This window comes from Anas platyrhynchos, chromosome 8 (genome assembly GCF_047663525.1).
Source record: "Anas platyrhynchos isolate ZD024472 breed Pekin duck chromosome 8, IASCAAS_PekinDuck_T2T, whole genome shotgun sequence".
Classification (NCBI taxonomy): domain Eukaryota; kingdom Metazoa; phylum Chordata; class Aves; order Anseriformes; family Anatidae; genus Anas; species Anas platyrhynchos.
This window is the reverse complement of record NC_092594.1, coordinates 34,400,226-34,428,044: the sequence shown is the minus strand read 5'-3', so window position 1 is coordinate 34,428,044 and position 27,819 is coordinate 34,400,226. Positions and strand designations below refer to the sequence as shown.

General features: G+C 60.3%; 1 protein-coding gene across 4 annotated transcripts in view; it reads left to right on the top strand.

Moving 5' to 3' along the window:
* Positions 1-1,620: 1,620 nt before the first annotated feature.
* The window catches only part of SSBP3 (single stranded DNA binding protein 3), a 45,528-nt gene continuing 19,329 nt past the window's right edge, over positions 1,621-27,819 (top strand). For 2 of the 4 annotated variants that reach the window (XM_038182852.2, XM_038182851.2), the window contains exons 1-4: positions 1,621-1,946; positions 2,135-2,207; positions 2,393-2,454; positions 2,767-2,851. In XM_038182852.2, coding sequence (XP_038038780.1) covers positions 1,891-1,946; positions 2,135-2,207; positions 2,393-2,454; positions 2,767-2,851 — 276 coding nt within the window. In that variant the 5' untranslated portion in view covers positions 1,621-1,890. The remainder of the gene's footprint in view (positions 1,947-2,134; positions 2,208-2,392; positions 2,455-2,766; positions 2,852-27,819) is intronic. The other 2 variants (XM_038182850.2, XM_038182849.2) reach the window with 1 other exon arrangement.

The window sequence follows — 27,819 nt, the reverse complement described above, 5'->3', positions numbered from 1 at the left end:
CCTCGTCCCGGCGTCGTGCTCTGCGTTTCCCCGCGCCAGGGAGGCGATATTTAGGATTTTCTCTTGGTGCCACTCGTGGGGAGGCTTCCGATCGGCCGCGCTTCTCCATCTCCCCTAGCAACAGCCGAGATGGGTTCAAGGGGAATAAATCGGGTGAACGGGACTGGATGTGGAGCAGCCACAGCTGATGGAGGGTGTTGTATTTAACGGGGATGTTTAGTAAATATTTCCTGTTTGCCATCATTACCCTGGGGGGTCACACTTGGCTCACAGCCCCCCAGCAGGCCCCTCGTTATTTCCAACCCTGCCAGAACGCCACAGGAGCAGCAGGAGGACACAAAACCTGGGGTTTTTCTGTGCCCTGCAGTCCCTGACACCTTCTGGAGTCCTCTGCCACCCCGCCAAGCTCCAGGCAGCCTCTCCACAGAGCACCCACGGAGCCAGGTTGTGCTCGCTCCTTGCAGCCCGGCTCTCAGACAACCCCAAACCCCAATAGCTCGGGACCTACCGCAGCGCACACCGAGCTTTTCTCTCGGCACCCGAGCGAGTTGGGCCCTGCTCGGGCAGGTCCCCATGGCCGTGGGGATTCCCACGGGCGCCGTGGCGCTGGAGGAGTTCCTCCTACGCCCGGCGGCTCCCCGATCCCAAAACCCGGCCAGCCCCACAGGAGGCTCGCGGGGCTGCCTGAACCCTGCTCGCGCCTCCTCAGCGCCTCAGCCCCTGCAGGACCAGGCTGGATTTGAACAACCGGTGTTTGTTAAATTCGGTTTGAATAATTGGTGTTTGTTAAACATGAATTTAACTGTGACAGGGACACGGCTGTGACAGGAGCCGTGGTTATGGGGTCGCAGCCCCACAGCACCCAGACCCCCCCCCAAACAGCCCCTCAGGCGGCATTTAACACCCCACAACACCACACACTCTCCATTTTACTCCATTTTATTGAATTTTATTCATTTTTATTCCGTTTTACTCCATTTTTACTCCATCTTTATTGTGTTTTTTCTATTTTTTACCACACGCAACCAGCGGGGCCCGCCCGCGCCAGCCTCGCCCCGTCACCAAACGGCCGAAACCCGGCAAAGTTTCGCAGCGGGGCGAGGACCCGCCCGGCCCCTCACCGCCCCTCACGGCTCCCCCTCAGCCGCGGGCCGGCCCCAGCGGGCGGGCGGCGCCGTTACCGGCACCGGGGCTCCCCCCGCAGCCCCCCCCCCACCCCCGGGGGGCTCCCAGCCGAGCAGCCGCGGCCCTGAGGCAGCGGCCGCCTCCCCCCCCCCTTCTCCCTCCCCTCAGCGCCCGGCGGGCGGTTTCAAGGCCCCCCTCCCTCTATCCCCCCCCCTCCCCCCCCCTTCGGCGCTGACCAATCAGCGCGCGGGATGCGCGGCGGCCCCGCGCCTTAAAGGGCCAGCTCCCCTCCGAGCCCAACCGGCCGCGGTAAAGGGGGCAGCGGGGCGGCGCTAGGACCCAGCGCGGCGCCGCGCTCCCCCCCCCCTCCTCCCTCCCTCCGCGGGAGGCCGCGCGCGGGCGGGGGGGGTGGGCGCGAGCTTGGGGGCGTGGCCACGCTCTGAGTGGGCGTGGCCACGGCTCGCCCCGCCCCTTCCTGCCGGCGATTGGCCGAGCCGCCTGTCAGTCGGCGGGTGGGCGGCGCACGGTGCGGCCACGTTCGGCTGCGCGGCGGCGGAGCGGAGCGGAGCGGGGAGGCAGCGGCGGGGCCATGGGGGCGCGGCGGGGGCCGGCGCTCTGACAGCCCCGGGGGCGGCCAGCGGAGGAGCGGGCACAGCGAGGGGACCGGCGGCAGGAGCAGGAGGAGAAGAGGAGGAGGAGGAGGAGGAGGAGGAGGAGGAGGAAGGCGAGGAGGGCGGCGGCGGCCCCCGCAGCTCCGCGCCCAACATGTTCGCCAAGGGGAAGGGCTCGGCCGTGCCCTCGGACGGGCAGGCGCGGGAGAAGTAAGCGGGGTGCGGGAGGAGGAGGATGGGGAAGGAATTAAAGGGGGGGGGTGCAGGGGGCGCTGCCCGGCTCCGGCCGCGGCTTTGTGCGGGGCGGCGGCTGCTGGAGGTGGTGGCGGTGCTGGGGGGGGGGGTGGTGCCGGTGCTGCCCGCCCCCTGCCCACGCTGCCGCTGCTGGGCTCTTGCAGGCTGGCCCTGTACGTCTACGAGTACCTGCTGCACGTCGGCGCCCAGAAGTCGGCGCAGACCTTCCTGTCCGAGGTGAGCCCCCCCGCCGCCCTTTGTGCTCCGCCGCCCGGCCTCCATCTTGTGCGGGCGGCGGCCCCGGGGGTGTGTGTGGGGGGGGAGCCCTGTGTGGGTATCCCTGCCTACAACCCCCTCCCCGGGTCCTTTTTTTTTTCCCCTTTTCCCAACCCTCGGCCTCTCGCTTCCCCCCCCTCCTGCAGATCCGGTGGGAGAAGAACATCACGCTGGGCGAGCCCCCCGGCTTCCTGCACTCCTGGTGGTGGTAAGTGCACCCCCCCGGCCCCCACGGGGTCCCTGTGGTTTATAGGGGGGGGTTGGCTCCTGGGGAGCAAGGGGGTGGCAGCCCCCGGGGGATGGGGAGCATGGTTAAGGGGGCTGGGGGAGCAACCCTGCAGCTGGTTCCCACCCGGTGCCTTACCCACGCGGGGTCCCACAAGGTTTGGTGCACCCCCAAAACCACCAGGGGTTGGTTTCGGGGTGCTGGGTCCCCCCGCCGGGCTGGGGGATGCTCAGCGAGCGCACCGGGCAGTTGCCGGAGGCGTCGGCGGTAACCGGAGCTTTTTGTGCCGTGCAGCGTGTTTTGGGACCTTTACTGTGCAGCTCCCGAAAGGCGAGACACTTGCGAACATTCAAGTGAAGCCAAAGCCTTTCATGACTATGTGAGTAACAAGTTTCTAATCCTCGCGGTAATTACAGAGTTGGGGAGCTCGGGCTCCTTCGGCGCGCCGAGAGCGAACGTAACCAACTGGCAAAAGCGTGTTTTTAACCAACAGCCTCCTGGTTTGACTGAGCAGCATTTCATAATGTTGCAATTATGTAAATGAGCCCCGATACTTATCTTAAGCACTTAGAGGCATTCGGGCTCCTGGCAGAAGGGAGCAGTTTTTTTTTTGCATGGCAGTGGACAACAAAGCGTTTGCCGTGGCGGATCGATGGCGATGGGTGTCGTGGCGTGTGGGCAGGCGCTGGGTCGCAGCTGGGAGGCGGGGAGGGAAGGGGGGGATTCCCCCAAATGCCATCCCCCAGTTTTCAGCCTCCCAAAACCTCGCCGGCTTTGGCAAGGCTCGGGGCTGCCTTGGCTGGCTGGGGATCCTCCCTCAGGAGGAGGCAGCGTGGAGGTAGGCGCGAGCTGCTGGCGGTGGTGCAGACCTGCCCTCTTCCCTCTGCGGTCGGTGCTGGGTTGTTTTGTTTTTTTTTTGCCTGTTGGTGCTGCGGGCTTCTGGTCCTTGTGCAAAACGTGGAGCAGGATGCTTGGAGGAGCCCCAGCTGTGGTGCTGCTGCTGGACCTGCTTTGCCACGAGTCCGCTTGGTGTGGAGCAAACCTTAGAGGTGCCCCAGCTCGCTGCTCACCAGCCTGGTGGCTCTGGAGCCCCTGTTCCAACACTGCCCTAGGTGTGCAGCTCCTCGGGTGCCTGGTGGCAGCAGACTGTGGCTTGTCCTCTGCAGAGGGCTTGCTGGAAGCCAGCAGATGCTCCTCCTCGCTTGGGATGCTCGGGGCCAAGGTGTTGCGCTCCCAAAAGCGTCCTCGTCCCGTGGGCATGGAGCTTGTTGGCGCTGGCTGTGGTGGGAGCGGGGTGGGCTGCCCGCTCCCGTCCTGCTGAAGTCACCCAGATCTGCAGCGCTGATCTGCAGCGGGGAGGAATTTGAATCAAAGGATTAGTCACCTGGCTGTGGGCTTGGACTGGAGTCAAGCGAGTTGAAATGGTGTAGCAGGAGCTGTTTTTGTCTGCTCCTGGGAGCCTATGGTATGGAAACCATTTTTCCTCCCTTCCCCGCTCTCTCGTTGCCTCGACATGCCTGGGTTGAGCTGCTGGGAGATGCGCGAGGTTGGCTGGGAGCAGAGCCCTGCAGCCTGTCCCTTCCCCTCGAGGCGCCCAGGATGTGGTGGCGTAGCCGAGCCCACGTGGGGCCGGGTGGCTTGGTTGTCCCCCGGGGGAGCTGCTCCTGGTCTGTGCTGGGCATTTGTCCGTCTGTCTGTCCGTCGCGTGGCCATCCCCCACTGCCCAGCCCCTGGCTGCGCCGTGCCGCTTCCTGCGTAGCTGGTTTGTATTTACTGGGTCAGGTTAAAGCTCTGAACTCCTGAACCGAGGGTGAGAGCGAGCTGACAGCCCGGGGTTTGTCAGCAAATCCATCAGGGCTGCTCAGTCCTCTGCTGAGTGCTGCCTGCCGCCTGCTCCTCGCGGTTTTGGGGCCGAATCCTGCTGCTTTGGGGCCTGGTTGGGCGGGGAGGCAAACCCAGACCTTCAGGTAAGGAGATCCCCAGGTAAAGATGCCATCAGCAGCTAGGGCATGGTAATGCTACGTTCGCAGCAGCCTTCTAATAATATCTGAGGATTTAGCGTGTTTAGAGAAATTAATCTTTTTCAGCTCGGTTATAATTCCAACAATGGGCACGAGCGCATTAGGTGATGCGCGTAAACTTCCTTAATGCACGGTGCTGTGAGCTTACAGGGCAGAGACACAATCCTGGTTGGTTTTAATTCTCACTGTAAGGCAGTTCTGCAACAGCCCCAAGTGCTCTGCCTCTTGGGTTTCGCTGTGAAGACTGGGAGGGAGAGGGAGATTTTCAGCCCTCTGTTGGCTTCCCTGCACCAGTTTTTGTCCTGGTGGGCCCGTTTTGGCCCTAAAACGGGTGCTTGTGTTTGGCTGGGGATGCTCGCGGCGCTTTCCGAGTGTACTTTGCAGGGCAGGGACCTGCCGGGCTAAAACTTAAATATTGACCGAGGAGAGGAACCGGCTGATAAACGCGTGTGAATAGCTCCTTGTTTTTTGGGTGCCGGCTCCTGGGACCGCAGGGCCGAGCCCCGCACCCGGGCGCATCCCGTGCGGGGTTGGGGAGCGCCCCAGCAGCCTCCCCACGCCTCCTGCGAGCCCCGGGCTGGGTGGACCGGTGAGTAATTTCATCTCTTGGTTGCGGTTAAAAATATCCCGATCTAGGCCTTGCCCCAGATTCGGAGGAGGTGCTGTTGAAACGTGGCCAAGCCCAGCGCTGGCTGCGCCGCGGTCGCCCCTGTGCGCGTGGAGCGTGGCTTTTGCTACCCAAAAAGTGATGTGGTGGCTCTGTCCCCGTGGGCATGAGGCAGAGGGGGTGCCCCGAAGCTCCGGCTCCCCAAAAAAAGCCCTGGGGGAGCCGGGGGGCACGGGGAGCCCCGGTTTGGAGAGCTACAGGCTGTGGGAGCGGTGCTTCGTTAGCGGAGTGTAACCGTGGGATCTGCCTGCTGTGTGATTTCCAGCTCGTTTCCCACTGTAGGAGAACTGTTGGGAGCAGCAGGACAGATTTCCAATCTCCCCCTCCGGTTTTTAATATTTAATTCTTTTGGGGAGGAAAAACCAACAGGCAAACCAAGGCTCGCCCTCTCCTTTGGGGCCGCTCGTTGGCTGCTGTAGGCTCTTGCTGTGGCCGAGGAGTTTCCCTTTCCCTTTTTCCTCCCCAGGCGGGCCGTCAGGCTGCTGGGATGCTGCGTAGGGACGGTGGCTACTGGGAGAGTTGTTTTGGGATCGGGTCTGTGCAGGCAGAAGGGACACCGTGGTGATTTTGTCCCCAGTTATCGAGGTGTGTTGGTAGGGTCCCACCAGTCAGCATCTTCCACTTGTACCAGAGAAGTTAAAACGCTCCAGGTCCCTACTGCTCCCCACCCAACTTTAAGGGCTGCTTTACGGGCTGTCCTTGACCCGCAGCAATTTGATTTAGGGTTACCTTTATCGCATTTATCCCATCCTTCCCCAAGCGGGCAGCTTTCTGCTCCCACCCTCGAGCCCCTGGAGCTGCTGAGGGAGGTGCTCGGGGGGCGTCCAGCCCAGCTCTGCCTCCCCACCCTCGGGCAGCGTGGTGCCGGCCTTACGGGGGATTTCAGCCCCCGTGTTGTCGGGGAATTGGCCGCTGGCTGGTTGCAGCGCAGCCTTTCAACACGGGGAAAGCCAATACAATTTGAGTTAGCGGTGATGACTGCCAGTTTAAATACCGCAGTGAATTTCTGTCAAAGAGCTAATACGCAGAAAGGGGAATTGCAGCAAACTTGATCACCAGAACCACTTCAGTCGATTTTGGCCTCCAGCTACAGAAAATGAACTTAAATCTAGTTGACTGTTGCTACAGACTTTTTGTGGGATTGCTCTGCCGGCGCGGGGCTGGGAGGAGGAGAGGAGGAGCAGAGCGGTGCCAGGGCCTCCTGCTTCCCCCCGCTCCCCCCCAGGAGAACCCGCACCCGAAAGATTTACGCAGCGGCGGCTTCGGATTGCTCTCGGGCATGCCTTGTGCTTGTTAGAGCAGAGCATTGATTTATTTTATTTTTTAACCTCAGGAAACCGAGGCAGCTCTTCCTATAGAACTTTTCCTGTCTGGAGGGATGCTCTGGCACAGCAGCGGGGTGGCTGCAGCTGGGGAGGAGGCCCCGAAGTGATGGGGAGCTCGGTGGCAGCGCCTGGCTGGGGAACAGCCAGGGCTCCTCCTCCTCTTTTTTATTATTTATTTTTTTTTCCCCAGCATCTGGAACTTTTCCTGTAGGATTCGGATCTCAGCGAGCAGGTTTCCCAAGTCGGGAAACCTCCCAGGGCCGGGATGGCCACCAGGGAGGATGCTGCTGGGGGTGTCCTCTGGGGATAGGGCCCCGAACCCAGCCTCACGGGGCTGGAGGAGCCTTCCAGCTGCGCTCGGGAGGTGATGCACACAAAAGGCTGGTCCCGTTGGAGCTGTTTGCCAGCCCCTCTCTGCCTCTGGCGCTGTCCCCAGGCTGTGGGGAAGCTTCCTCCTTTTGTCACAGCACGTTGTGCCCTATATACAGGTAGGGGGGTTGGTGTGGGGTCACCAACCCAGCCCAGGCTGTCTGCCTGCTCCAGGAGCACCAAACTGGTGCCCCGAGCACCTGGGGCTTTTTACGTGCTTGAGCAGTGCAGTGAGGCTGATTTTAAAGGTATTTGGGGCCAGACCTGGTGCGGTGCAGGGCTGTGGGGTGGGCACGGCTCTTTTGGGGCCCTGCCTGCCCCCGCAGGGCTCCAGCGATGCTCCGGCGCCTCATGGCACAGCTGGGCCCTCTCCAGCCCCGCTCTGCAGGGACAGGGATCCCCACAGGTAACCGGAGAGAGGAGTTTCCTCCCGCAGTGGCAGGCTGCCAGGAGCAGCTGCAAAACTCCAAATCGCTTCTTAGAAAAAAAAAAAAAAAAGGGGGGAAAAAGAGAGAAATTCCCTCTCCCAGCAGCGGGCTGGGTTCAGCCTCCCCTCCTTCTCCAGGGACAGGTACGGGTTTGCCCCGCTGCGTGCGAGCACCCCTGCCCACCCTGCCTGTCCCGGAGCTCTGCGCAGAGCTGGATTCTTCTTTATTTTCATTTTTTCGACCCATCTCAGCGGTCGGTGCGGGGCAACCTCCACTTTTTGCACTCTCCGTGGCACGGGGCGACAGGAACACGCGGTTTCAGAGCGCCGCCTTCCCGGAGCTGCTATCGCTGGAAAAGCCAAGTGTGCTCAACTTGAGGTCAGAGCAGAGAGCTTATGTCTTAGTCTTTGACTGGGGAGCCTAAATATTTATCCTGTTCTGTCCCTAATGAAAACAAATTGTCAACAGTTGTTCAGTAACTGACTAAATTAAAATCTGTAATTAGTCAATTAGATTAAAGAGTTGGCACAACCTGATTGTATCATGCTGGTTAGGTTATTAAGAGAAAGGGTGTGATTTTTAATTACTGAATGCTAATTTTGACAGTTTCAAATGGAAACAGACGTTTCCCCCCCTCCACTCGGAGTGCCTCTGTAAAAGTAAGGCACTGGAATGCGTTTTGTGTCAACAAATGGTGTGAAGATGCAAAGTTTTCTCCGGCTCCAATCCACCAGGGATTTCCACCGAAAAGTGGGGGCGGGATGGGGAAGAGAGGAAGCTGCCCGAGGTGGCGCGGGGTTTTGGGTTCTGCTTGGCAAGGGGGAGACCGTGTGGGTTTGGAGATGCTCGGGGTGCGTTCTGGGGTGGCAGGGGCGTGGGTGCCCCCGGGGCTGGGCAGCGGCGCTGGTTTGGCTCCACGTCTCCACCAGCGCCAGCCTCCAGCAAGCCGCTGGGTAGCGAGGGGACGCACCGCAGCCTTTTTGTGCCTCTGCTTTCTTTTTGTTTTGCTTTCAACCCACCCGGCACCGCGAGAGGGGCCGGCTCTGCTGGAAACGAAGCCCAGCGTGAGGAGGAGGAGGAGGAGGAAGGCCGCGTGCGCTCCCATTGTCTGCCCCGCAGCCGCAGCCACGTGCGAGGGGACCCGCGTGCCGCGGCCCCCAGCTCCTCGCCGCCCTCCCCGCAGCAGGGGGGGGCTCAGCCCCCGGCAGATTTGTGGCTCTGGGCTCGTAAACCTGCCCCTGGCTTCCTGCCGGGGGTCCTCGCACAGGAACAAAGGCGGCGGGGGCTCCTCGTGGTGCCTGGGGAGGGGGCCGAGCCCCCCCAGGACTGCCTCGGGGAGGTGGCGTTGGGTACGAGTGAGGCTTTCCTGTTCCCCTGATCATTTCCTTCCTCACCTTGGAAACTTGGATTTTCTCCTACCTTTTGTTCCATATATTTTTTTTTTATTTTTTTTTTTTCTCTTTTAAAGCAGCCCCTGGCTCTATTGGAAACAGCTGCTGGGAGCTGGGGCCCGGGCTCGGGCTTTTTCTGCTCCTTCAATCCTGCTCTGCCGCTGGCCCTCACGAATTAAACTGCAACCGGCTGCACAAACCCTTTTTTTTTGTGCAGGGGCAGGAGCTGCTACCCTCAGCACATCCCACCCTGCTCCAGCGCAGCCTTCTCCCTGCTCCGGTGCTGCCGAGCATCGTGTGGGCACATCCGTGGGGCCAAGCCCCTGGGATGGGGGTGTTTTTGGGGTGTATTTGGGGTGCCCACCCCCGCCGTGAGCCCTCCTCGTGCCATCAGGATGGCGAAAGCCGTGCCCGAGGCTGGTTTGGTGCACGTGGTGCAGCCCTGTCGGGGAGGAGGCAGCGCAGCGGCAGGAGACGGGGTGCCCGTGGGGAGTCTGGCTGCTGGATAAAAAATAAAATATCCCCAAATAGCCCATCCTGCACGCCCCGAGGAGACGGTGCTAATTGGGTTTCGTGTTTCCAGGCCATGGGAAGGGCTGGCACAGCCACACCGAGCATCTCCTGGGGCGGTGCTGGCGGCTTCCCCTCGTGGGACGGGGCTGCTGGGTGCTGCGGGCACCACCTCGGGGGCAAAGGCAGCTCCCTCGCCCCAATTTGGGGTGTGGGGGGGGCCCAAAAGGGCGCTGGGGGGCTGTGCCAGGAGGAAACGGCTCCTTCCTCTGCAGAGCAGCCCCGGGCTGCTGGGGGGAGAGAGAAAACGGCTCCTGTGCGAGTAAACAAACACCTCCCCACGGCTCGGTTGGGGCTTTTTTTTTGTTGTTTTTTTTTGCTTTTTTATTTTCCCTTTCGAAACCCCTGCTCGTGGCCGCAAGCGGCGGTGCCGGGGCTGTTTGCTGAAGGGGTTGGTGCCAGGAGCTGAGTTAAAAGCTTACAGATGGGCGTTTTTTTTTGGGGGGGGGGTTCCAAATCACAGGGTGGGCTCCCGGCCCCTGGGGGACCCTGGCTCAGGCACTGTCCCTGTCCCCAGGCTGTGGGAACAACCCACAGCCTCCCCAGGACAGGGGGAGGAAGGGGCAGGAGCCCCCCAGGCACAGTGGGCGCACATTTTCCCCACATCCACCCCTTTTTTTGGGGCTGGGGGGCTTCCCGGAGCCCCCCGGCGCTGCGTGAGGCCCTGTCGCCGCAGCCTGCGGTGTCAAGATAAAGTCCAAAGGAAGACCTCTGGCTGTGTCTTAAGCTAACATTTTCTTTCTAATTTTTTTTTTTTTTTAATGTTTCTGCATAAACCCTTAAACATTTGATCTCGAGCGTCTCTCCTCCCAGGGTGCAGCAGCTTTCTGTAGTGAAAATGAGCTCTTGCTGCCCGGCCCGGCCGCCTCTCGCAGCTGCTGGGTGGTTTGGTTTATTAGGAGTATTTTTATTTTTTTTATTTTTTTTCCCCCTGTCCGTTTCTCCCCCGGTTTTCAACCAACCTCGCCGGGCTGGGCTCGCACCTCATTGCTGTTTGTTGTGGATTCGGAGAAAGCTTCCAAAGCCAAGGATGAAGGATGCTCTGCGGCAGCCCCGGCGCAGGAGAGCGGCCCCGCGGAGAGCCTCGAGCCCTCCGGCCGCGGCGCGGTGCTGGCGTTTGCTCCCCAGAAGAGCTAGGGGAGAATCAGGAGGCTGCTGGTGGTGGTGGTGGTGGTGATTTTTTGGTGTATTTTAGCCTATAAAATGCTGCTGTGTGCAGGGGGGAAGGGGCAGGGCGCTTCCTTGTAGGCTCCTGGCTCCCCGGCAGGGTGTGAACGGCTCCCAGCCTTCTCCACCAAGCTTTCCTTCTGCCCAGCGGTGCCTGTGGATGTCTCAGCCCTGCCCCGGAGGACAGAGGCGAGTCCTCAGGGTGCTGCTGGGCTGCTCAGCACCAGCGTTGCTCTGGTTTTGTAGCTCCCCTGGTGCTTTGCCTGTGTTGCCAGCAGCTCCTGCGTGCCCAGGGGAGCGGAGCGGCAGCTCTGGGGCTGTGAGCTCCTTCCCAAAGGAGCAGCCTAGGGCTCTGGCAGCAGGGACTTCTTCCACCTCTGGGCACAGCAGGCTTGGGGACAATTCTCCATTTAAAAAACCAAAACAATTGCAGTTTTGTCCTGTGCTGACGATGCCCAGGTGCTTCAGGCCTTGGCTGTTCTCCTCTCGGAGAGGAGGTGCGAGCTGGGGCTCTTTGCCTCATTAAAAACCCATTTGCTTGCTCGTCCCCGAGCCCTTCTGGGTGTCACGGCGTGTCCTGACAGCTTGTCCGTCCTCACCTGCAGCCATCAAGGAGTTTTCAACGCGACTTCCACGCAGCCTTTGTACTTGGATTGCTCCTCCGTGTGCCGCACAATGGCTTCTTTGTCATCACGCCAGCTAATTAATTTTAACTTTCACTGGTGCTTCAGCATGGGAGGCTGCCCGCCCGCTCCATCTGAAGCTTCCCCTCCATGTGCGGGGTTCTGCAGCCCCCTCGGACTTGTTGCTGGGAAGGAGCGAGGCCGGCCGGCCCCAATGGTGCCCTTCTCCAGCAGGAGCTGCCCTCGTGCGTGCATCCACTGGGGGCCGTGGGGAGGGCTGAGGAAAGCCATTAGGAGGCCGTGCTGCAGGAAAGTTGTCTCCGGTGGCTTATTTCTCCTGGCTGGCAGCTGGAGGTCCCCACGGAGAGCATCCTCTGATGGAAATTACGGGGTTTTGCTCCCCGCCTGCTGGCTGGCAGCACCAGGGCCCAGGGAGGTGAGCGCACCGCGGGCGTCCTCGGGACAAAAACCCCGGGGGCATCACCCCACCAGGGAGCTCCTCCGGGCAACGTGGGCGCAGTTGGATTTAGCCATTATTTTTGGAGGGTTGGGATGTGTTTGTGTGCTGGAAATCAGGAGTTTTCCCCTGGATCCGTGCGCCAACCTCTGCTCCCCACGTGCTGACACCGAGCTGGGTGCCACGGTGTCCCCAACCCAGCTGATGGGAGAGCCTCGTGCCACCAGGAGGGCTGGGGACACCTCGGGTGCAATTCCTTGGTGCTGCTGCCTCCTTCCCAAAAAAGGACCACGAGGGACGAGGCACCAGCTCGCTGTCCCCGTTGTCACCGTGTTTTCCCTGCCGGCGGGGAGGAGGGCCGGGGGCTGTGCGTGCACAACCAGGAACTTAATTGGCACTGATGGGTTTTGTCTGCGCGGCGCCCGGCTCCGCCGCGGCGGAGGGGAGCTCCCCTCGGCTCCGGGTGGGAACGGTGGCGGGTCAAGGAATATGAAATTGATGCCTTTGTGTTTAATCTGGTTATAAGGACAGCTATTAGAGATAATGAATTTTGCCTGTCCCCGTCGTTGTAATACAAGAACCTAGATGTCTTTCAGCACGGGGAAGGTCACTCCTCTTTATTTCTGGTTGTAAATTTGGCCGGTTACAGATGTTTGGCGTTGATATGCAGGGCTAATCAAGTTCCCCCGCGAGGTGCAGGGCAGGAGGAGAGCACCCCCGGTGCGTGGGAGCCCTTTGCAAGGCTGGCCTGGCCACCAGGCAAGCAGGTTTGCATGGCCCCTTGCAGCTCCTATTATTATTATTTTATTTTTATTTTGTTTTACTGGAAGTTTGCGTTGTCCTCGAGCTGTGAGCACGGGGTCCTGGCTTCCCAACGCCGACCTCGTGCCGTGCAGATTTGAGGGGTTCTGCGGGGATCGCTGTGCCCACCCCGAGGCTGGGAAGGGGGACAAGGAAACGAGGGCCGAAACGAGTGCCCTGTGCAGCTGCAGCACGTGGCGGCGGCGCTCAGCACGAAGCCTGCCGAGCGTCCGAGCGTCGACGCCAGCAGCCAGGCAGCTCCCGGTGCTCCTCGGCGAATCCCTTCCCTCGAGCATCTCCTGCTCCCGCTGCCAGCGGAGGCTTCGCCTTCCCAAACGAGACCCCGGCTGCAGGAACGGGGGCACGGAGCAGATGCTGGGGGAGTCTCCACGTCAGGCCGGGCGTGCAGCCCGCTGATAAGCCCCCGGCACCGCTCCCCTCCTTATCCCCGAGCCCCCCCAGCAGCACGTGCTCCTCTGCCTCCCCGGCCCCGCTTCCCTCCTCTCCTCCAGGCATTTCTCCCCCCCTGCGCTCCTGATTTATGCTGCTCCACATTTTCTCCTTGTCTCCATGCCTTTTTCTCCCCTCCCTGGTGTTGTTTCCCCCCTCCTCGTGCTGCCTGGCCATTGCCTGGCTCCTTTTTTTCGTTGTTCCCAGTCCCCGTTTTCCCAGATGGGTGCGACGTTCGGGGCTCCCTGCTTTTGTGCATTCACCGTGGGGTTTTATCCTCCCTCCGGGGATGGAGGCAAGCTGGAAACCCCCAAAATTCTCTGGGATGCTTCAACTTTGCTCCTCTCCCCGAGCAAGAAACCCCCGCTTCCCCCTCATCGCTTTCCCCTCCCCTCGCACCCCTCACGCACCCCAGCTCGCTTTTCCCCGCAGCAGGATGAATTCCTGGAAAACCTCCCCCAGATGACAAACCCCCCTAAACCCCATAGATGACAAAACCACCGGGTTTTACCCTTGTTCAGGGCAGTGGCAGCGAGGGGGCTGCTTTTTATGGGGCCACACCGTGGAGCTCCAAACCTCGCCGGGGAGGGGACCGGGAGCCGGGGCGCAGCGCCGGCCATCTGTCCCCGCGGGGCCGCCGGGGGTAGTAAAAACTTCTTTTATTTTTTCCCTTTTATTTTTTTTTTTTTGCTTTGTTTGTCCCCATTTCATATGCGCAACCCTTTTTTTTTTTTTTTCTCTTTTTTTTTTTTCTCTTTTTTTTTTTTTTTTTGCATTGCCTTGCCAGGCACATAGAAAGTTTGCCGGGTTTCGCCTGCGCGTGCATACGCTGAATAATTTTCTGAGCCGCCTGGAAGGGAGCCAGGGCGGCGTGCAGCGAGCGGGGAGCCTTCCCGGCCGCCTCTCCTTTCACTTCATTTTCCTCAGCTGCCCCCCTCGGGCCCCACCGGGTCGTGCCATCGGCGTTACCCTATTATATTTTCCTTTCGTTTCCCCCCCTCCCCACCACCGCCACCTTTTTTATTTATTTTTTTTCCTTTCCCTTTGGCTCCCGAAAGGGTTAAAAATTATGGGGAAGTTCAGCTCGCACTTGCAAGATATGGTTGCCTTAGCAACAGGCCTCCTAATCTGGTAGGTGACCTGAGAGACTGTGGAAGATGCAGGGCTCGCTTTGGCATTTCATTATTTCATGAGGCTGCGGCTCTCCAGCTGCTTGGCTCCCGGCGCCCGGCGCCGCGGGCATTCCTCGGCACGGCCCCCCCCAAGCCCGGGCTGCCCCCGTGCTCCTCTTCGGGCTCTGGTTTGGTTTTTTGGGGAAGGTTTTCGCCGGGTTGGAGCGGGGCCCGGTAGCCCAGGTGGTGGCTGTGATGTTTTGGGGTGGTGATTCGGGCTTCCTGCTGCGCTCAGCGGGGTGTGTGATGTGTGGCCCCCTCGCAGCCCCCTGTCTGCAGCTGTAAATGTGCCCACAGCCCCCGCTGAAACCCCAGGAACCCCAATTCCCTCGTCCTGCCCTAATCCATCCCTCCTTATCCACCCGGAGCTGGGACTGGAGCAAAAAACACACAGTGGGGCGCAAGGAGGGGGCAGGAGGAGGCGATAGGAGAAGTGATGAAGTGAGATGTCCCCATCCAGCAGCGAGTTGGAAACATTTTGGGGAAGAAGAGCTGGTTTTGGGGCAGCACAGAGCAGGGCAGTGCTTCTATGGCCACTCCAGGCTTCTGGATTATTTCTGATGGAAACCTCCCCAAAGTTGGCTTCTCTCGGTGCCGTTTCCCTCGCCATCGCGAGCACCCGTGCGGAGCTGCGGCTGAAGAAGGGACACCAGCAAACTCCCTCACCGATTTTTGGCCTCGCCAAGCCCTCGAGGCCGGGCACGTGGAGCTGTGTGCGTGCACCCCAGGGCAGCGCGAGCCCCGCCAGCTCCTCCTGGCCGTGCGTGGAGCAGGCGCCTGGCTCCCCCCGACCCCTTTTGTGCCCCGGCAGCTGCGTGCGGACATGGGGGGGTGGGAGGGGAGCAGCCTTTGTGTGTCTGCAGCCACAGCACAACGAGGCTGGGCTGGGCTGGAGGTGCTGATCCATCAGCTCGGGGCTTTGCTTCACCCCCAGACGAGGCTTTTTGTCCCTTACAACCGAGCTCTGCTGGAAGCAGGCTGCGATGCCCAGATTTAGGGCTTCGCAGCGCGACTCGGGGTGGCGGCTTCCACGGGGAGGCAGGAACCAGGCTGCAGCCACCATGCCGGGAAGCGGCACCCCCGCAGGGTGCTGTACGCTCAGGCCCAGGTCCTCCAGCTCGGAGAGGCCCCGCGGCTCCACCTCCAGAGCAGAAAGCAAAAGCTCGTGGCGCTGACCCGGCCAGGCGCTTCCTGCCGGCGCTATCGCGCGGCTCAGCGGGGCCCCGCTGCCTCCAGCAGGACGAGGCCGTGCCGAGGCCCCCACAGCAGGCAGAGCAGCACCCACAAAGCTCCGGTCCCCGTTTCACCCCCTGCTTTCATCTCATCCCCACGTCCCTTCCCCTTGGGGCACGCCTCTCCCAACCCCCTGCCCTCCTTCGAGGGTGGCGGAGGCGGAGGGCGCCCCGTGGCGAGCCGGGGATGAGCGATCAAACAGGAGAAAATCCAGGCGAGCGAGCAGAATCCCTCGAAAGCCCTCGTTTTGATCGCTTCATCCCTTTTTTTTCCTCTCTCCCCGCTTCCTGAGGCTTTCTGGGATTTGTCCCTCCCGACGGGGGGGTTTCCAGTGGTCAGCCTGGCGCTCACGGTGGCAACCAGGGGCCGTGCGGAGTGCTGCGCCCTGGGTGCCGAGAGCACCTCAACCATGGGCTCACGCCTGGTTTGAAAGGGAAAAAACCTCCAAATTCCCAGGGAAAGGGAAAAAAACCACCCCGCCGTCTCCCCCCCGCCTCCGCCCTTGCGAGGAGCGGCTCCGTGATGGCGGCTGGGAAGCGAAGCGGCGAGTGCTGTGCGTGCCATCTGCTGCGCTGGGAGCCGGCAGCCGCCTCGCCGGGGGGCTCAGCGCTGCCCCCAGCACCCGCTCCTGCAGCCCCTGAGGCTCCCCGGCCCTCGGGTGCACCCGTTTGGGCTGCAGCCTCCGCTCCCCGTGGGGAAATTCCTTCCCCAGCAAGGGGAGTTGTGGGGCGGTCTCCAAAGAGGAGCGTGGTTGGGGTTGTGGCTGGGTTCCCCCGCACCCTCTGGGCACAGCGGGGCTGGCATTGTATTCGGCTGCTTGGGGGCTGCAGCCTCCTGGGGAGGCTGGGGCTGGCTTCTGGCTGATTTGCCAGCAGTTTGGCCAAAAAGGCTGCAAACATCCCCAAAATGTGTGTGCTCCCAGCTCCAGAAGCTGGGAGGTCGCTTGTGGCTGCGTGCACGACGGTTTTGCAGCGCACAGTCCTGAGTCTGGGCTCCCCCGTGAAACTGCTGGCCCTGAAGCTCAATTTATTTCGTTTTCTGCTGGGGAAGGTGCTCGGGGCAGGCACCCGCAGCCTCTCCCGGGGCTCGGGGCGTGCTTCAGCCTCCCCTCTGCGCCGGCTGCCTGAGCTGGCTGCAGCACAGCCCCGGCACTTCCCTGCGCCGGCGATATAAAAGGCAGCAGAGGAGTGGGTGGGTTGAGCGCAGGGAGAAGGAGGCGCCTTCCAAACACAACCAGAGGGCCCTTGAGGAGAGCTGGGAAACCTGAGGACGCCTGAAGCCGCCGGGGAACACGTGCTGCGAGCCGAGGGCGAGCTCTCGGCGCCTCTGACAGAGGGTTTGGTGGTGCCCTGGGCTGGAGAAGGCTCCGAGCCCCCGCTCAACCCCGTGGACCCATCCAGGTCCATAAATCCCCCTCGCTGAGCCCCCACCCCCGTGCTGGTGCTGGCTCAGCACCTGCCCTACACCTTTGGGCACCGTCCCAACGGGGGGCACCATCCCAAAGGGCCACCCCCATGGGGGGGGGCAGCCCGAGGCGCGGCGGCGACCCCTGAGCGGGGCGCTCAGAAATTCGGTAATTGGGCTGGAACAATTATTTTTGGCTTTTGCAGAGGGAAACGCTATAAATAATCACCCTGCAAGCTCGCACGGTGACTTTGCAGCGTGCACGGGGTTGGTTTCTTTCTTTTTTTTTTTTCTTTTTTTTTTTTTTTTGCTGCCGTCCAGCTCGCTTTTTATTGGCAGCCGGGAGTGCGACACTTTATCTCCAGAAAATGCAATTTGAATTGATTAAAGCAGCGCCTGCCATTGGCCAAAGCAGCCGGAGCCAAACTTTCTGCAGAAACGGTTACGTTTTCTCAGAAGCTGCCCCGGGAGCGGGGACGCGTGGCTCAGGCCCCCCCCGAAAACCAGCCGAGGCGGAGAAGCACGCCAAATATTTCGGTGAGATTCGTAGGATCTGAGGCAAACTCTTGTCAGGCAGTTTCTGCGCTCCTCTTGGTGCCTCCTCATCGTCAGGGAGCAAAGCAGCAAACAAAGGATGCTGAGATGGGCATGACCGCCCTGGAAGAGCTCGGCAAAAGGTGGTGGGGAGATGGGCGCGGGGTTGCTCGGAGGAAAAGCAGAATTTGGTGGTGGTGGCGGTTCTGGACACCCTTCTGTACCTGCCCCGCTCTGACAGCACCCACTTGAGCAGCCTTGGGGCTGTGAGGGCTTCCCGGGCTGCTGAGCCGGGCTGGATTTGCCCCAGAGGCTGACCTGGAGGTGAAAGTCTCGGGATCCCATTACCAATCCCGCCAGCTACCCAGTCACCCATCCTAATACGCTCTAATACACTTGGGAGCCACCTCACAATGGTGCGAGGGGAAGAAAACAGCATCTAGTGCACCTTCTTTTGTAAGCCCTCTGTCGCATCTCAAATAAATTTGCATCTAAATTGACAGGCTGCTCGTAATGCCTGTATGGCGCTTAAAGGCCCAGCTTCCCGGCGAGGTGAGCCCGGGTCCCTTCGGAGCAGGGGCTGACGGTGCCGTGGGTCTGAGCAGAAACTTTGCCTTCCCTATTTTTATTTTAAGGTGTCGGGGAGACTCGGTGCCAGCCCCTCAGCCCCCGACCTGCGTGGGGACGAAGATGGGCAGCACCACGTGGGTCTCAAACAGTGCCTAACCAGGGAGAACTTCCCTTTCTGTTGGATTAATTTGGGATACCCGGCACAGCTCCTGGTAGAGGGCACTCCTGTAGCTCACAGGATGCTCTCGTGGCCTCGTGCAGCTCGGCATTGAGCAGGGTCCTCGGGTACCTGCTCCAGGGGCCGCAAAGCAGACACATGGGGAAGGCCGCCCGGTGCCCCAGCAGCCTCTCCGTGGCAGCTTTCCTTCCCCATCCATTATTTATTCCCTTCTCTGCAAAACAAACCCATTGGCGGGCACTGATTGCAGCGTCACAACGAGGTGCTGGGTTCGTGCCCGACCTGAAATACTCAAACAAACAGGCGCCCTCCCTCCTCCCGGGAAGGGCTGCGTGCGCTTTGCTGAGCCACCGGGGTCTGGGTCTGCTCTGCCCTTTTGGGGCCATCCCGAGGGGCACCGAGAGCAGCACACGGAGGAGGTTTTGGGAGAAGCAGGAGCAGGAGCAGGGCCCCGCGTGCTGGGAAGGGGCTGGGAGCGTGCGGCGGGGCCGGGAAGTTCGCGGGGAGGAGGGCGAGGGAGGAGACGGCGAGTCGGAGCCGTGTTTGTCAGGATGGAAATAACTGTCAGCCCCATTCAATCTGTCGCCTCGTTCCCGGGGGACAATTGCAAAACAGGATTACTGGTACTTAAAAATTCATAGAAAACGTTTCTTATCACAACGTCATAATTGTTATGACTCAGAAGAGTAGAATTGCCATTTTCCTGTGCCTTTTTTTTTTTTTCTCCCCCCTCACTTTTGTTGCGCGCCGAGTCCCTCGCTGCAGCTGCAGCATCATAAAAACAGGGCGATGCTTTATTTTATGCTAACTGCTGCATTTGACTTGAAAATGATGTCCCACTGGGTCTTGTGGTCAGCACATTACGGCGTGATTGATGGCTGTCAGAGCGGCGGGCGCTGGCAGCTTGCGATGGGTGGAGGCGAACAGATGCCCGCTGACTTCAGGGGCTTAGCGGAGCCCGGGACCGAGGCGCACACTGGAAAACAAAAGCAGATGGGAGGGCTCTGCACGGGCTGGGCTGCCTCCTCTCCTCTCCTCCGGCTGCGTGGCGGCGAGGAGGGCTCACGTCGCTCTCGGACCCGGCAAACCGTGGGTGAGCCGAGCGCCGAGCTGGTTTCCATCCCATACTTCCACCGCCTGCTCCTACAAAGGGCTTGGAGAGCCCTCGTGCTCCCCTTTTCCTCCCTTCCCCTCTCTCTTCTCCCCGCCAGCCCTCGGGTCCAGCCGAAAGCCGGGCAGGCTGCTGCTGGTCTTCGCCGCTCGCCATGGCAGGGGCTGGCAGGGTTAACGGGGAAATTAAATTTCACTGCTGTTTTGAAATTAATTGAATCATCAGCGTGGGTAACGGGAAGCGGCGGTATCAGCGTGTATTTGATATGGGTCTTTAAGTCAGCGCTTGCTGCACCAGCTCGAGCGCTGGATCGGGGTGTAAGGGATCCCTGACTGATCTCTGGTGGCTGTGGCCATGGCACAAAGGCTCCTGCCACGTCCTAAAACACCGGGGTCTAAAGTGGAGCTGCGTTACGGTGCGCTCGTGTGCCGTGGGTGCTCCCCACACTGCTCCTGGGTCACGCTCAGAGCAAGCCCCATCCTCCGGGGCTCCGATTCCCCGCACGGGAGGATGCTCCCGGCTCCAGAGCAGCGTCGGGGCCTTTCCCCACGGCTTGCTCACCTTCTTCCTCCTCCTCCTCCTCCTCCCCAGCCTCTAAATGTCCTGCTCCAGCCCTGTAGGGTGGTGTTGGCCATCCCCAGAGCTCCGCGTGCCGCTGGCCGCCCCGTCCTTGGCCTTCCCCTGCCCCGTGCTGGGCTTCTCCGCTGCTGGTTTGAAGCGGGGAGTCGCGTTTGGCCTGGTTTCAGGTAATTCGTCTTAAAACCAGCCCCGGGGGAACCTCCTGGCGGGGCAGATTTACATTTTGTCCATTTTACAGATTTACGTCGCAGGCGCTCGTGCCCAGGTGCTAAATCTCCACCAGCCCTCGCCCGGGCATCTCCAGCCCCGGAGTTGCTTCTCGTGGCACATCCATCCCTAAAAACTTTAGGGCTTCTCCCAAAGGAGAGGCAGCACCGAAACCATCTCCTGCGGGGCTGTGGGATAACAGAGGGCTGCTTGGGATGAAAAAAAAGAAAAAAAAAAAAAAAAACTTGTGGTTTGTGTGGAGCTGCCGCCAGGTTTTCACCCAAGCCGGGTTTCTCCGTGCTACCCTACAAACCTGCTGTTCCCCTCCATGACTCTTTATAAATTACCCTCTGAGTGCATCCGGACACTGTAGGGCCGTGGCTGCAGCGGGGCGCTTCAAGGCAAAAATCTCGGGGCTGCTTAACCAACTGCAGCCTCGGAGGAGCTGTCTCGGCGTGAATATTGATCTCGGGGTTTAACCCTGCTCCACCCGCCCTTCCCGAGCTGCCGAACCTACAAACCAGCGCAGGCTGGGCTTTGGGGGAAGTCAGGTTCCACCTGATGATGGGAAAAGTGCAGATTTGGGGATGAATTTTGGGGAGGATGGGTGAACATTTGGCACTTTGGGGCTCCCAAAGATTAGGGCCAAAGTGCTCGTCCCAGTGCAGCGATCCGGACCTGGCGCTGGGGATCGAGGCTCACCTTTTAGGAGCGGCACGTGGCGGAGGAGCACCCGAACTCGCTGATTATCTCCGCTCGTTATGTCCCTAATTGCGTGCGACGGGCCATATGTTCTCCGCGGGGAGAGCGCCGCAGGTGGGGCTGGGTGCTCCTGAAACCTCTCCCTCCTCTTCCTGAGCCAGAACTCCGCTCGGTCTGAGCGTGCTGTGGGTTTTGGTGCCGCCACCCACCTCGTCGGCCCCATCCCTGGATAATTAAAGGATGCTGAGCGTGGCTCCATCATCCCCACCTCGCTCCAGACCTTCCCGCAGCGGCTTCGTGCTCTGTGGTGCTTCACCTGCTGCCTTCTCCAGCCCCTAGCAGGTTTTCCCCACCTGTTTTCCTCCTCTCCTCCCTCCGACCAGACCCCAAAAGTTATGGGGTGGCCCAGCTCGTGTGCCCGGGGTGGCTCTGTGCAGCCCCGCTCCCTTCCTGGCAGGCTGCAGCCGAACCAAATCCCAGCAAAGCAACATTTATCGGCGTAGCCCTGAACTTCATCTCAACAGGGCTCTGCTGGTTAAACAATCGCTTGAGCCATAAACCAGAAGCCCTTAATTATGGCTAATTATTTTCTGCGGTGGATCCGTGCAGGGGCTGGGCAGCACCAGGGCTCCTCTGCCATGAGCCGCTCGCGTGCCCAGCCCTCACCCGGCCCCGGCAGCTCAGGGACTGCTCCCCTGTAGGGCCGGCAAGACCCCGGGCATTGTATAGGGTCTCGACTGCTCGTCCCGTTTCTTTGGAGACCACGAGCAGCACCTCAGCCAGTTGCTAGGAATTTCTCTACGAGCCGGGGCCGCCAGGCGACAGCGAGGCCGGAGCGCTTCGGGACGTGGACTTTAAACCCTGCGGCTTTTCGGCTCGGTTTCAAAACCAGCTAGGTAAATATTTGGGAAGCGGCTACGCCGGGGGGCACCCGTGGGGACCCGTGCCACCCCACACCGTGCCGGGACACCCCCAGACACCGGGACGTGGCCCTGGGAAGGGACCCGAGGCGCTCCCGGCGGTGCCGGCACAGCTGTCGGCGCTGCTGCCGCCTGCGCCACGCGGCCCCGGCCTCTTCCTTGTGGCACAGATGGTTTTAACGCTTTCCTCTTCCTCCTTTTTTCTTTCTGGCTATAATTAACTCTTGTTTGCAAGTGGGAAGACACTTTTTTTTTTTTTTTTTTTTTTTTTTTTCCCTCTCTGGCAGAGCCATCCAAAGCTCCTCGGCGATGCGATTTTTGTCAAGCCGCCGCGCAGCTCTCCCCCAACCACATTCTGTTGTTTTTCCCGACCACGCGAGGCGGGCTGCGCCCCCCAGCCCTCCCTCCTTCCCTCTTACATCCCTCCCCCTCCTCCTCTTTTTTTTTTTTTTTCTCTCTGCTTTCGCCCGGAGGTGAAATCTGCAGCAATGGCAGGCGAAGGAGGCCGGGCTCCCACAGCAGAGCCGCTGAATCCGGCCGCGGCGGCGCGGCGGTGGCGAGGGGGATACAAAAGCCAGAGCCTGGGGGAAGATGGAGAGGCCCTTCCCTGCCACGAGAGCTTTTAGAAACCTCCTCCTGCTTTGTGCGGCGTGGCGGGGGGCTGCTGGCACAAAAGCCCCTGCTCCCTGATGTCATTTCCTCGCCGCGGCCGGCCCAAGTTTTCCCAGGACGGGGCAGCCCCAAACCCGAGGTGATCCCGCACCGCTGGGGCCGTGGTGCCCACACATCCCCATCCCTGGAGCTGCTCTCCTTTAGGGCTGTCAGGCAGAGGGGGAGGGCAAGAGGGGAAAGTGAGCACGCAGGGATGAAGGGAGGGCTTGGAAACGGCGCTCGGATCCGAATCCTGGCCTGGCAGGGGGATGGCACCCTGGGACGGGGCTCCGCGCGCGGTCACTGTGCCAGGACGGGAGCTCGGCTGGCGCGGGTGAAGCCCTGCAGCCCGGGAGATGGGGTTTCCTTTGGGTTCCTCCTCCTCCTGCTGCCAAATCCCTTGGGGCAGGGCTGGGAGCCCGACCGGCCCCAAACCCACTTAGCCCCTGGCTGCGCCGGGTGCGAAGGAAGCCACCCGCTGGCGCTGGCGGCTGAGTTACGCGGCGGTTACGTCAGATTTACTCCTCCTGTCCCCTGCTCTGGCTGCCCTATTAATTTTCAAATGCCTCCAGCAATTACCGGAGCTGGGAAACTGTATTTTTTTGGGGCAGCACCCACAAAGAACGGCAATAAACAAACCCTGATGGTAAAAACCACAAAGGGGCAGCCACGCTCGCCTTGGTCGGAAGAGTTTTTGGGTGACTTTCCACGGGGAAACACGCTCGGGCAGCCTGTTGTAGGGCAGCATCTCGGGGTTGGAGGTGCTGTAAGAGCAGCAGGGATCCCATTTCATCCCTTTGAGCGCATCCTTTTGGGGCCGAGAGGAGCGTGCCTCCCCCTGCAGGTCCCCAAAGCCCCCCGAGCGGCCCCCATGGGGTAGGGCAGCCCCTGGAGGGTCCCCACGGCCCCGTGCCGGCTTTTTTGTCTCGGGCATCTTGCGGGGTCGGGCAGATGGCGTTCACCTGCTCGGGACCGGCCCTCTCCCCCTCGCCTTTGGTGTCGGGGAATAATAACAGCCAGCTGCTGGCAGGAAAATAGGCTTAAGCAAATGTGATATTTTGGCATTCAAAGCGCCTAACAAGAAGGGGAGGACGGCCGGAGTATTTGCATTCATTTCGCCCCTTTCCCCATGGCGGGAGATAAAGCACCAAGTCGGGAGGTTTTGTGGGGCCGTCCTGGGTTGAGACGGGGCTGACCCGGGGCACCGCAGCTCCCGGTGGTGTCAGGGGCTGGGCCGGGCCGAGGTGGGGCAGTTTTCAGCTAAACCACCCCAAAAATGGGGTCTGGTGAGGAGGGCAGAGAGTTTTGGGTGAGGGTTGGGTGCCCTTCCTGCCCCAAACATGGGGCCAGCCCCGCGCATCGCTTGGTGTCTGGCTACGAGCACCGCAAGCAGCAGCTGGGATTACGGGATAAAACCCACTAGTTGGAATGTAAAGCAGCAAAAAAATATATTTCTTTCTTTATTTATTTCCCAAATACACCCTCGAGGCACGTTGCAGTGCGCTGCCTGCCCTACACGCCCGGCGACATCCCCCATGGGTGAGCCCCTCGGCCCCATTAAACCCCAGAGCAGTGGGGTGGCCTTCTCCTAACGCCGTGAATCCTTTTTATTTTTATTATTTTGCCTTTTTAAATCAGGTTACCAATGTAAATCTAGCTTGCCTCGAAACCCCTTCCAGGATTCACTTGGCAATTTCCAACTCTAGCAAGGCAGGAGAAGCAGAAGCGGCGACGGAGACAGGCGCTGTCAAACAGAAGCCCGGCTGCCGAAGCCAGCAGGCTCCTGATTTGGAAAAAAAAAAAAAAAAAAAGAAAAAAAAACAACAAAAATGAAAGCTGCATCGCGTGCTTGCAGTTTATTAATGTTTACATAGCATCAGAGCTGCGTGGCGCTTCCCAAACAAGGTCTGCTCCCCGTCTTGATGGGCTCGGAGCCGTAGCCTGTCCTGGAAGCAGCCGGCCCCAAAGCCTTGCTGTTTCTCCCCAAAAGCTGGCGTGGCTCGTGCCCAGGCTGGGAGCAGCTGGGGGGGCTTCCCTTAAAATTTGTCCTTGATTTGTGCTTGGCAGAGGTGGGAGAAGTCGCTCTGGGGAGCGTGGAGGCCGGTTTTGGGGCACGGGCGAGCGTGTGGCTATGGCCCCAAACTCCATCGAGTCGCTGCCAGCAGCGCTGCTCCCCTTTCATTTTAAAAAATAAGAAGTTGGGGGGGGGAACCAAATAAAAAAATGGATCCGTGAGCCTTGTGCGAAGCTTGTGGAGGTGCCTTGGGACCAAATCTACAGGGAAGCAGGAGGAGACGCGGAGCTGAGCACCCCGCGCCGACGGACGGGCGGCAGATTAATAGTCCGGAGCGATTGCATTATCTAATGAAAATTGGAGATAATTATTTGCTGTAACTTTTTTGGCAGGTGGGCCCTCAGATGGGTGGTATCGATTGCTGGAAAAGCGCCTGGCGTGCCTGCCGCTGGAATGATTGGAGGGGAACTCACCGTAATTAATACCTGCGTAGTTAGAGCGCCTTCCAGGCTCCTTGTGGGGCAGCGGGGAGGCTCCCCAAACCTCTCCGCGTGGAGCTGGGGTGCTGGGGACGGTGCTGGGGCTGGAGCAGCTTCAACCCAAGCGATTTGGGGGCAGCACAGCTTTGCCAGGACTTAGGAACCCGCGCTGAACTTCCCCAAAGTTTCCCTCCGCACCGAGCCCGGCTGCGTTCATCCCCCCTTACCCCTCGTGCTTTCACCATCCCCTTCCCTCCTTTATTTATTTTGTATTTTTTTAATTTTTTCCCCCTTCTTCTCCCCTTTAATTCGGCTGCCGCGAAATTCTGCGGCCCTGCCAAGTTATTTCCTCGGGATATATTTAGCTAAAGCCAGATCAGCAGAGAGCGATGTGTGTTTGCGTAAGGATGTTTGTAAATGTTAGCAGCAACACTGTCAGGCTCGCGGAGCAGATGTCCGCGCGATGCTACCAGGAGCCTTATTTACAAACTTGTAAATGACTGAAGGGGCTTCCTTCCCGGGGATAAGGGGGCCGCCTACTTAAGAGATTAAAATCCTATTGTTTTGTGGCTGAAGCCGCTCTGGTGGAGCTGCTGTCTCAGATTATCCTTTACAAGGGGGAAAAAAAAAAGAAAAAAGCTCCATATTTGCTTGGAACACCATTGAATGTTTTGCCTTTTTTTGTTTTTTCCCCTCTAAAGCTCAGCCTTCAGATGTGAAGGTGCAGGCTGCTGCTTTCCTTCTGTCTTTTTATAAAGAAAGAGGGGGAACAGCCCCCGGCTGGGGGACAGGAGCTGCTGCTCCCTCTGCAGCTCTTCCCCTGCTCTCAGGTGATGCTTTTAAAGTCGTGCAGGAAGGTCCCGGGGCGTAATTCAGCCAAACCTGCCCTCGCCAGGGCAGCACGTGCCGGGCAATGCAGGAAGGGAAACTCAAGAGTAAATCGTGCAGCTCCTGGTTTTGCTTTTAGGGGTTTTTAGGCGTTCCTCCGAGGAGGCAGCAACCTGTTGTGGAGCTCTGGGTAAAGGCAGGACCAAGAAAAACGCTTCATCCGGAGAGCCTGCGCCCGGGGAGGCTGGCACCTCGCTCCCGGAGCTCTTCCTTCCCTTTTCTTTCTTTTTCTTTTCCCCTGGGGCCGTGCTGGCGTGATGCAGGGAGGTTTCAGGAGCTTTGAAAGCAGCTCTGGGGGCACGGGAGGATGCCCACCTCCAGCTTTGACTTTGGCCTTGGGGCAGCGAGGCGAGGTGGGGACGTGCCGGGCGCCAGCCCCGTGCCACGCTCGGCGTGCGGCCGCCCCCCGGCGCTAATCAGGTTACGGGGAGGTGTGGGAGTGCCCTGTTATTAAATTTAAAGCCTCGCCGCAGAAGATGAAGGCAGCTTTAATGAGATGAAAAGGCTTAACCGGAGTCCGATTTAATTCGGTAGTACCTGTTTATGCAGCCTGCTTAAGTCCTGGCCTGCACGCCCAGTTCTTTCTCAGGCTGCTGGCAAACAACAAATAACAGCGGCCAGGTAGGGTCCAGCTCCGTCCTCACCATCCCTGTGAGCTCATAGCAGAGAGGTGGGCTCCTGCCAGGGCTGACAAAGGGCACACGAAGTAAAGCTGCTCCAAATTTGGGCTTCTCGTGCAACTTCTCGCATGCTGCACACCTTGAGGGTGCCAATCCTGCTGCAGGGCCCGTACTGGAGCTTGTGCTGCTCCCCCTGCAAGGTGCAAGGTGCAGCTGGAGTCCTCCGTGCTGCTCTTCTGGCCCTCGTGGAGAGGAAAAGGGGGCAGAAAGCTCCCATGCCAGCAGTGTGAGCTCTCAGCTGGCCGCAGCACCTCTCCGGCTCCGTGCTGTCAGCTCCCTGCGCTGCCCACCTCGTGCCTCAGCCCCTCCGCTGCCTTGCTGCAGAGCAGCCGGTGCTCGTGGCGCTTCCCAGGAAGGAAATGTCCTCTCTGAAGCCTCTTGGCGTCTCGCACCGGTGTTTTGAGGTTGTTTGCAAAAAAAAAAAAAAACAAAGAGGGGTTGGTGAGAGCCAGCCCCTGAAAGCTGCATGCACGGCACCACCCCAAGCGTGCACGGGAGGAACCAGCCCACGCTGAGCAGCAGGGCGAGCGCTGCCGGGCAGAGCTGGGACCTCGGCACCGCGGGGAGCAGGGAGCAGCAGCGGTGGCGGTGCAGGGACAGAGAGGACACAGGCTTGTGGCAAGCTGAGGCACGGAGCAGAGCGGAGCCAACCTGCGTCAGGTCTCAGAGAGTGGCCCTGAACCCCTCCAGCCTCGGTGGTGACGCATGGGAAGATGCTGATCGCAGGTTGAATCAGCCCGGGGGGGGGGCAGGAAACCACCGCTGCCGGCGCCGGGAGGGGCTCGCGCAACGCCCACTGCTGCCCAGCCCCGGGGCCCAGCAAAGAGCTCAGCTCTCGGCTGGAGAAAATGCACAAAGCCTCGATCCTCGCCCCGCTGGGACGTGTCCCTTCCGTCCCTGCCGTGGCACGGAGGAGCGGAGGCGAGTTGCCATCAGCCCGGGGCAGGAGGGCGCTGAGCGTCCCGGTGACACCGAGGTGCCGCGGGGCAGCCTGGGGCAGGGGGAGCCAGGGCACGCGGCACGGCCGCGCCGGCCTCTGCCCTTCCGCCCCTACAGGCAATTAGTAGGGTTGAATAACCCGGCTTCTTCTGACGGATTAGGTTAAGAAAATAAGGCTGTTTTAATAGCCCTTTTACGTCCCGGATAGATTTGAGCTGGAAAAACTCACCGAGATTTAAAGCCTTCTGCCCCCAGGCTCCGTGTTCCTGCGCTAAACGCGCACCGATCTCACCCGGCACCTCCGATGGCACCCTAATTCTGGGAGAGCTGTGTCCTGCCTCCGCTCCCTGCCTCTCCAGACAAGATGTGCTCACGCTCCCCAGCCACAGCACATCCTCCTGGCCTCCCCTAAACCTCCCGCAGGTGGGAAACCCCACGGAAAGGCACCCGGCGTGGTGACCATCACCTCCCCGCCACCACCACGTCCCGGCGGGGCTGGCACGTCCCCGCTGCGGCGCGGGGCATCGCTGCCTCTTGGCAGCACATCCTGCAAGGTGGTGCTGAGCGCCCCGGCCAGCGGGGTTCCTGGCAGCGGGGCCAAGCCACGCGTCTCGTCCTTTTTTTCCATCTTTTTTTCCCCCGTAACCCCGTGTCGGTGGGCCTGCGTGAGCGGCCTCCTCCGGATAATTTAAGCCTCCAGCTCCTGGCTGTGTTGTTTTGTCCAATTCCTCTCGCCTCCTGACCTACATCATTCTTTATTTGCAGAGCTATACTCGCAGGCAGCAGTAATAAATCAATTAATGACTCTGATGAATCG